General features: G+C 48.6%; 1 protein-coding gene across 1 annotated transcript; it reads left to right on the forward strand.

The window, feature by feature from the left end:
* The first annotated feature begins 2,539 nt into the window (after positions 1–2,539).
* Positions 2,540–8,716, forward strand: MAD2L1BP (MAD2L1 binding protein). The gene is made up of 3 exons (XM_024111067.3): positions 2,540–2,716; positions 2,819–3,108; positions 5,977–8,716. The coding sequence occupies exons 1-3, from the start codon at positions 2,686–2,688 to the stop codon at positions 6,511–6,513; spliced, it is 858 nt and encodes a 285-aa protein (XP_023966835.1). The 5' UTR covers positions 2,540–2,685; the 3' UTR covers positions 6,514–8,716.
* Positions 8,717–9,261: the final 545 nt, after the last annotated feature.

The raw sequence follows: 9,261 nt of genomic DNA on the forward strand, positions 1-9,261 counted from the left end.
ACATATAAGAGCTTCAGAGCAGTACTCCCATCTGGTGGTTATGGGTACTAATTTTCCTAATGTAAACCAGGTCTGTTTGCAAAGTGCTTAAAAAAATGGAGCCTGATCCTGATTACAGGTTTCAGAGTGGTAGCCGGGTTAGTCTGTATCAGCAAAAACAACAAGGAGTCCTTGTGGCACCTTAGAGACTAACAAATTTATTTGGGCATAAGCTTTCGTGGGCTAAAACCCACTTCATCAGATGAATGGAATGGAAAATACAGGAGCAGGTATAAATACATGAAAAGATGGGAGTTGCCTCAGTCTAACTGAGGCAACTGACCTCACACTTGGTCTAACTGAGGCAACTGACCTCACACTTGGTAAGGCAACTCCCATCTTTTCATGTATTTATACCTGCTCCTGTATTTTCCATTCCATTCATCTGATGAAGTGGGTTTTAGCCCACGAAAGCTTATGCCCAAATAAATTTGTTAGTCTCTAAGGTGCCACAAGGACTCCTTGTTGTTTTTGCTGATCCTGATTAGGTTCTTTGGGTTCTACTGTAATATAAATAATAAAAATAGTAAGGGTCTTGGCCACAGTCATGTAGTGAATTTGTAGTAGAGTGGGGAGTAGAATCCAGGAGCCCTGAGTCTCAGTCCCTCGCCTGCACTAATCACTAGACAATGTTGCCTATAGCAAACCAGCTGGACATGGAAATTAAAGAAGGGGAAATGGTGTGTTATGTTATAATGGTGTGTTATATCCCCACTTCTCTCAACTTGGTATCATCAATAGGCTGAGGAAACAGTATTGTCCTTGGCCCACACCCAGGAGGCCATTGACAGACCCTGTTCCACTGATATGGGTCTTAAAAAAAGATATTGCATCTGACATCCCTTCCTGTTGTTGGTGAGAGGTCATCAGAAGGACCCTACAACTCAGCCTTTACCTTGTGGCATGATGGTGGCCAAATTCAGTTTGTTGTCGTAGCCAAGTTAAAAGGTGTCAGAATAAGTCTATCTGCCTTATGCAAGGGAAGACCCAGTTTATATGGAACACATTTAATTCCCTCCCTTGCTTTTCCCCAGGGTGTTTTTGGCTGACAACAGACTCCTATAAAAAAGATGGTCAGACTAGATATGCAAGGCAGATTATGTGGTTAAGCCACAAACTAAGTAGTCAGGATTCCTGGGTTCTAGTCCCAGCACTTGGCAATGTCCCTTCTCCTCAATGTGCTGAGAACCTTTTGATCTTCCTTTCATTGCTTTTTGTATAAACTGCATTGTTATAATTAGTTATGGTGATGATGATACTGGTAATATATTAGTTATGGCTGGAATGTTATCATCACGCTGGTTGAATATCACATATTTTTTGTGGCAGTGTCATTCACAACAGATGACACACCTGAACTGTGCAGAGGCAGTGGTGTTCTCTGGCGAATGCCACTCTGTAGCTGAATGCCAACCTCAAAGTTTCAGTTTTCACTGATCACATGCAAAAAGTAGCCTAAATATCACCAAACATGAGTTTGCTTCAAAAAGCCCCAATTTTTCCTATTTCAAAAAAGGTTGACAGCATTGTGCAGAGGCCACCTCTCACTCATGTGGGCTGTTTCCAAGTACATATGCCGCCCCTGTTTCCCCATTGGCTTCCTCCTCACCTAGTTGGATACATCCCAATGTCAACAAGAAGCCCTGCTTTGCTGAAGCCATCCAGCAGAATTCTTTTTATTTCCAATGGCACAAGTGCCACGTGGCCTCTGCGAACCAGAGAGGTCAATTTGGTCCAGCTGCCTGTGTGCCTCAGTGGCTGCTCATTTAAAGGCCATAGGGTGACCAGACACCAAATGTGAAAAATTGGGACAGGGGGTGGGGGGCAATAGGAGCTTATATAAGAAAAAGACCAAAAAAACCGGGACTGTCCCTATAAAATCAGGACATCTGATCACCCTAAAAGGCCACCAGGTAGCAGCAAAGAGCCAGGGATTGGTGAGCTGTGGGACTCTGCATAAAGTTGCCCCCATTTCACCCCAAGAAATTAATTTGTAACCCGAAGTAGTGATTCAGTATTTTTTGTCATCGAGGTCTTTAAAAATTGGCGAAAAATTGCAGCAGTTGGCAACACCGCGTTGGCAGAGGAGAGGGCGCGAGGGCTTTAGGGAGCGGAGCGGGAGGCTGTGCGTGCACAGGGCAGGAGGGCTTGTGGAAGGGGCAGGCAGATGGGCGATGGAGGCTGAGCCTGGCCCAGTAAGACAGGAGCGATAGCGCACAACTATGGGTCTTTCGGGGCGACAGGCGGGCCAGGAGCCTGGGTGGTGCAGCAGGGAGGGGAGCCCCGGCCCTGTGGGGTCTGGGGGCTATGCCCAGTGCGCCATAACCAGCCCCATCCCTGGCACTAGATCTCCCCCGTCAATCGCTGCCTGAGGCCCAGCCCCACTATGCCGGGGGGGGGGGTGGGAAGGGACGGAGACAAGACCCCCGAGAGCTGAGCACACACACCGTGACCTGTCAGCCCCGCCCCCTTGGGAAGGGCATGGGGCGGAGCGGGACGTCACGGTGCCCTAAGGAAACATGGCTCCGGCGGGGTCAGGCGCGAGGGAGCGGAAGCAGAAGGGCGTGAGGCTCCCATGATGCCCCGCGGCGGCGGCTATTCAAATCGGGGCCGGGACTCCAGAGGCGGCCGAGCGCGAGGCAGAAAATGGCGGGGCCGGGCCGCCAGGAGCGGGCAGGTGAGGCGAGGGGCGGGTTCCGGGCTCCTCTCCCCAGTCCGTGCGCGCGCCCCGCAGCCGGGTGCCGGCCGGTGCTGAGTCACTTCTCCCCTCTCCCCGCAGCCGACCTGCTCCAGACCGAGCCCGCGGAGGCCCCGACTGTGACCCCGGAGCTCGCCGCGGGACGGGGCGGCAGCAGCGCGGCGGCGTTTCACTGCCCGCAGGGCCCGGCCGGCCGCGCCCCGGGCTGCCGCTCGGTCTCGGTGGTGTTCCCCGGCCCCGTGACCCAGCAGGGCTGCTGCCACTTCGCCTGCGAGCTCCTCAAGCACGTGCTGTACCAGCGGCACCAGCTGCCCCTGCCCTACGAGCAGCTCGCCTACTTCTGCAGGAGGGCGCTGCCCCGCCAGCCGCAGGTGAGTCTGGGCCTCCCCGGAGCCTCCGGGCCAGCCAGCGTCGGCTAACGAGAGCCGGCTCGGGCGACTCTTGGCGTAGCCCTAGATCCACGCGGCTGGCGACCCGTCTGCGCTGCCCTCAGCTGCTGGGTGCGTTCCGCACTGTGCGGTGTGAGCCGCTGTTATCCCGAGCTGGTTGCTGGCCGCCTCCTCCCCCTCCAGGAGATGTGCTTCATTCCGCTGCCTGCGCAGCAAATCTCACACTGCGGGTTCCTGCTGAGAGCTCTGCTTCCATCCCCTGACTATAGTGACTTTACCTGAGGCCAAGGAGGGCTGGAAGCAGTTCCCTGCATGTCCCGCAAAGAGCAGCCTGTTCTGCAAGGCCAGGTAGGAATTCCAGCTGCTCCCTCCAGAGGTAGGATGCTCTGCCCTGGCTCAGGAGAGAGCAGCTACAGATCGAAGTAGTAAGCTTTCTGGTTGGTTCAGGAGCAGCGACTGGTTGCAGAAAGAGTCTTGGCTGGAGCGGTATCTTGGAACCAAAGAGTGTTAAGATATGAGAGTGTCTGACCACCCAACTTATGCATGCACACAGTAGCACGGAATTATAGTAGCATGGGGGGAGGGATAGCTCAGTGGTTTGAGCATTGGCCTGCTAAACCCAGGGTTGTGAGTTTAATCCTTGAGGGGGCCACTTGGGGATCTGGGGCAAAATCAGTACTTGATCCTGCTAGTGAAAGCAGGGGGCTGGACTTGATGACCTTTCAAGGTCCCTTCCAGTTCTAGGAGATGGGATATCTCCAGTAAATTAAATTAAAAAAAACTTTGCATAACTAGGATAGACCAGACTCCTCAGGGACAGGGGAGGTCTGCCAGAGATGTTATGCCCCATGTATTTGAAATAAGTTATAATGATAAACTTGTGTGGGGTAGAGAGATTATGTATTTTAAAACAACTCATCAGGCTAGCAATACAGGATGTAGACAACCTTTCTCTCAGACCTATATAGAGAGTGTTTGGTGTGCAAGGAAACTTAGAAGATGAGCCTCCTAGTCTTTAGTCATTCTCACTGAATCAGGTGGCACTGGCTCCGAAGGCAAGTCAGCCTTTTCCAAGAATTGGGTGTCTAATCTATTAGCTGTCTTGATTTGTAGCTTCTGTCAAGATATCCTTCTGTATTTCAGGTTTCATGCACTGTAGGTTTTGTCTTAAACACTGCATTATATTTAATGTGATTCCTGGGATATAATATCCTAAAGAGCAGTGGTCCCCAACCTTGTTGGTGTGGCGGGCGCCAGACAACAAGCCACCGAGGACTGTGGCAGGCGGAAAAGCATCAGCCAAAATGCTGCTGAGAAGCAGCGTCATCAAGAGGCATTGCTTCTTGACGCTTTTCAGCGGCATTTCGACGGATGCTTCTCCGCCTGCCAGTACATGGGCATACATAGATGCCCTGGCAGGCGCCATGGCACCCGCAGGCACTGTGTTGGGGACCACTACTAAAGAGAATATATTGGATAAGGACAAAATTACTTCACCTCTCTGGCTGTTCTACTCCTGGGGGAATTCCATGCTACTGTGTGCATGCATAATTAATAAGTGATGCATATTTTTAATTTTTTTGCACAGAAAAAAACTTCTGCTGAAAAGTTGCTGCAGTTCTGCTGTGACAATAGAACACAGCAGCTTCTCCCAGCCAGCTAGGGAAGAGAGCCTTCTTTGCAGTGCCTGTAGGGCCAGGTCAGGAGACAGGCAGTGTGGGGCTGCTGGGAGGGGTCAGACAAGGGCTCATAAGGACTAGTGGGGGAGGACAGACTGGGGCAGAGGCTGAATGGGAGTGGAGGTGCAGGGCCAGATGGGGGAGGAGATGCAGAGCTACAGGAAGGAATGGGGGCGGCTGAGTGGGGGCACAGACATGTGGGGACGGGTGCAGGGCTACAGGGGGATGGGACAAATGGGTGTCTGAGTGGGGATGGAGGGACATGTGGACAGGGGGTGCAAGGACCCATGGGGACAGGGGGAGATGTGCCTAACTGAATGAGAGGCTAGGGGTCAGCCAGGATCTGCATGGGGGAAGCTCCCTAACAGTCCCCTCCCCACCCAAAAAACCTGTTCCATACTTTTCACACCCACACCCGACAACCCTCCAAATTTCCCATCCCAGCTCCTTCCCAGCATTTACTTCCCTCTCCCTCAGCTCCTCCATTACCCCAAACTCCCCCCAGCCTTTGCACTGCTTCTAAGGGGTGTGGGAAATATGGTTCTATATTGTAGTTTAAATGAATTATTACTCAGTTCTGTATTATGCTTAGTAAGGAATCTATTTGTCAAAACATTTTCTGAATCTTTTTTGTTTGTATTGTTACAGACATACCAACAGGACAGGTATTTTGAAATAAATTCAGAATAATTGAAACTGGTGTGATTATATTGTTTTGACAAATAAAATATGCAGAATTTGAAAACGTGTGCAGAATTTTAAACTTTTTTGGTGCAGAATTCCCACAGGAGTATTGGTCAAAATGGTCTTAACTACAGACCTTGGAGCACAGCAGAAGATCAGCCTCCTAAGAAAATCCAGACACACCCCTACAGAGTGGGGTGAATGTTGTCATGGCTCACTGTCACATTTCAGTCAAGCTCTTAAAGGTCACAAGTTTCTAGTTCTGTTACATCTATCCTGATACCTTTATTTCTACTGACCTTAAATCCAGGAAACACTAGTATTGAAATTGTTCCAAGTTGGTTGCTAACAAGACACCAGGATGTGTCTTTTCAGTCTTAAACTTTGTTCTTCCTGTGTCAGGTCTGGTTGTTCAAGGTGCTAAACGCAGTCAAATGCACCACCGCATGCCTAATATTTCAGAATGTACTAACTTTTTCCTTGGCAGGATGGAGATGCAATTAAGAAGAAGCCACATCCCCCAGACCTAGGGAGCAGCAGGAAGTGCCAGCAGTTGCTAATGGAGCTGGAGGGAGTGTTCCGGCACTTGGAAGCCATGTTCAACCTGACATTGGTCCCTCGGGTCCTTATTCTAGTTGGAGGAAATGCAATGAGCCCCAAGGAGCTCTATGAGATCAACTTGGAGGGCATCTCTGTGGGCAATGCTGAGGAGAGCCTGCAAACACCATCCTGTGTTCGTAAGCTTTTCCACTCACTCTTCCTTGCAGACGTCTTCAGTGAGCTACAGGCTGTCCCTGTCATGGGAACCATTGTCATGGTCCAAGGCCACCGTGACTGTGGCATTGACTGGTTCCGACCCAAGCTCAACTACAAAGTGCCAACACGCGGGAGGAAGCTGACTGTCAACTTGTCCTGCGGTGGAAACAGCAGTACAAATTCATCTTCTCAGCAGGGAGCGACCTCTGTCTGGGACAACTACATATGGTTCCAAGCACCAGTGACAGTTAAGGGCTTCCATGAATGACTCTTGCTCTATAGCATTTTAATGAGACATTTTAAATAATCATCTGGTGCTACTTTAGTTGATACAAAAGAATGTTTTTTTTAATGATCTGTAGCTACACCTCTCTGAATCCTATATCCAGGGAATCTGCTACCTGCATGCAGCTGGGGTGTGTTCCACTGTCCATACAACAGAGCTTTAAATATCCTCATACCAGGGGGAAGCACTAGAGCAGTTTTGCCCACAGATGTAGGTCTCTTGGGGGAACTGATTCAGGAAGAAGGAATTCCCTAGAGGGTTGGTGGGAGTAATTTTATGTTTGTGCAGCATGCCCACTTACCCAGTCAATACTTGAAGCAGCCTTTTCTGAGAGTATCATGGGGTTCACACAGCTGTTCTCCTCTACTTGCTGATAAAGTAGTGTACAATGTTAATGGATGAATTGGGATTTGATTAATTGGTATTTATGCTTAATATGGGGGTGACAAGGGCAATCTAGCAGGTAATACTAAGCCACTCAGGATCTCATCTCCTCCTTTATGGCCTGGTAATACCATGAAAACAGAGGGAGGGTGGGGGGTTGCATAGCTATAAGAAGAATCAGTTGAGGGATGTTCTAAAGAGGGAGACCTCTAACTATGAAAGAGGTCTTCTGCCCAGCACTGCTTTTTCTATACTTGTGGAAGAATGGATGTTTGAACAATGCCACTTGCACCCAGGGTGAGAGGGCTCTGAATGTTTTAAATTTTCCAGTTATCAGTGAAACCATATAAATAATTCATGTTTCATTTCTATGAATGGCTGAGGCTCTTCACTTAAACTGCACAGCATCTGATGCCCTAGTTTAAACTAGAAATCTCTTCAAGCTTGTGGATTTCACCTTATAGCCCTTTCTGTTCCTCCCTGCCCCAATTCAGTAAAAGGCTAGGGGTTTGTAAAGCTACAGGAGTTTTTCCACTTGATTCATGCTGTTCTTCCCCTATATAAGTTGTTACCCATTCTAAGTTTTGTTACAGAACTAGCATACCTATCACTATCCTCTCCCTATTCTGTTCTAAAAGGAGATGGAGTATTTCCATTCCTAACCTAAAGTAACAGCACAAACTTGAGTGCAGTTACTGAGAAACTGGAAGTAAGGGCAGTAAAGTGCCTTAGAAAGGGTAATACCTTGCATGTGACCTAGGAGCATAAGGAGGAGTCATGGAAGATGGGTGAGATTCCAGAGGACTGGCAAAGGACAAATATAGTACCCATCTATAAAAAGAGGAATAAGGACAACATGGGGAATTACAGACCAGTCAGCTTAACTTCAATCCTGGAAAGATAATTGAGCAAATAATTAAGCAGTCAGTTTGCAGACACCTACAAGATAAGTAACAGCGTGAATTTGTCAAGAACAAATAGTATCAACCAACCTAATAACTTTCCCAAAGTAACAAGCCTTGGGAACGGGGTGGGGGGGGAAGCAGTAGATGTGGTATATCTTGACTTTTGGCTTTTGATACTGTCTTGCATGAGTGTCTCCAACTAGGCAAATACAACCTTGCTGGAACTACTATAACGTGGGTGCATAACTGGTTGGAACTTAGAGTAGTTACTAGTGGTTCACAGTTATGATGCAAGGATCAGGTCTGGTTCTGTTTACTGTTTTCATCAATGATTTAGATAATGACAGAGTACATTTATAAAATTCATGGACGATACCAAGCTAGGAGGTGTGGTAAGTGCTCTGGAGGATAGGATTAACATTTAAAATGAGTTAGCCAAACTGGAGAAATGGTCTGAAGTAAACAGGATGAAATTAAATAAGAACAGTATTCCACTTAGGAAAGAACACTCAGTTGCACATGTACAAAAGGGGAAATGACTGCATTGGCAGGAGTACTACAGAAAGGGATCTGGGGGTCAGTGGATCACAAAAACGAATTAGCAGTATAACACTTGCAAATGTATGCTGGGATGTATTAGCAGGAGGGTTGTAAGCAAGACATGAGAAATAATTCTTCTGCTCTATTCTGCATTGTGTAGGCCTCTACACTTCAAAGGAAAGAAATGGACAAATTGGAGAAAGTCCAGAAAAGAGCACCAAAACTGATTAAAGGTCTAAAAAACATGACCTATGAGGGAAGGTTGAAAAAAATTGTGTTTGTTTAGTCTGGAGAAGAGAAGACGGAGAGGGAACATACCTTTTTCAAATACAAAAAAGGTTGTTACAAGGAGGAGGTCCCCAAACTGTGGGATGCATCTCTCTAGGGGGACATGAAGGAACATTGGGGGGGGGCGTGCAGCAGGGCCCAAGCCAACCCCCATGGGGCAGGGAGGGAGTCCCATGAAGACCCTTTCCAGTCCAGCCGTGGGCCCAGCCTCAGCCCGTGGCCACAGCTCTGCTCCTGCCCCCAGCCATAGCCCCAGCTCTGGGAAGGGGGTATGACACTGAAAAGTTCGGGGACTACTGCTATGTGAAAACCCTGGGTTCAGTTCCCCCCATGCCTGATGTGGAGTAGGATTTAAACTGGGTATCCCACTTCCCACAAGAGTGCCCTAACCAGTGGTCTAGGGGATGTTCTAGTGTAGGGCTCTCTGTCACTCCTGTTGAAGCTGTTCACTGGGTGTAAATAATTAAAAATACACTGGGCCAGTGAGTGAGAAGGATTGTGTAGTCCAAGGGCTATAGCACTCTCCTGAGAGGTCCCTGTTCAAATCTGTTCTTCACTTCAGGCAGAGGAAGGAATTGAAGCTGGGTCTCCCCTATCCTGGGTGAGTGCCCTA

Source organism: Chrysemys picta, chromosome 3 (genome assembly GCF_011386835.1).
Source record: "Chrysemys picta bellii isolate R12L10 chromosome 3, ASM1138683v2, whole genome shotgun sequence".
Classification (NCBI taxonomy): domain Eukaryota; kingdom Metazoa; phylum Chordata; order Testudines; family Emydidae; genus Chrysemys; species Chrysemys picta.

Bases quoted from the DNA above. Each gene is read 5' to 3' on its own strand.
- MAD2L1BP (XM_024111067.3), top strand. From the start codon at position 2,686: ATGGCGGGGCCGGGCCGCCAGGAGCGGGCAG. The intron at 2,717-2,818 runs GTGAGGCGAGGG...CTCTCCCCGCAG, and splicing joins GGGCCGCCAGGAGCGGGCAG to CCGACCTGCTCCAGACCGAG. The intron at 3,109-5,976 runs GTGAGTCTGGGC...TTTCCTTGGCAG, and splicing joins CGCTGCCCCGCCAGCCGCAG to GATGGAGATGCAATTAAGAA.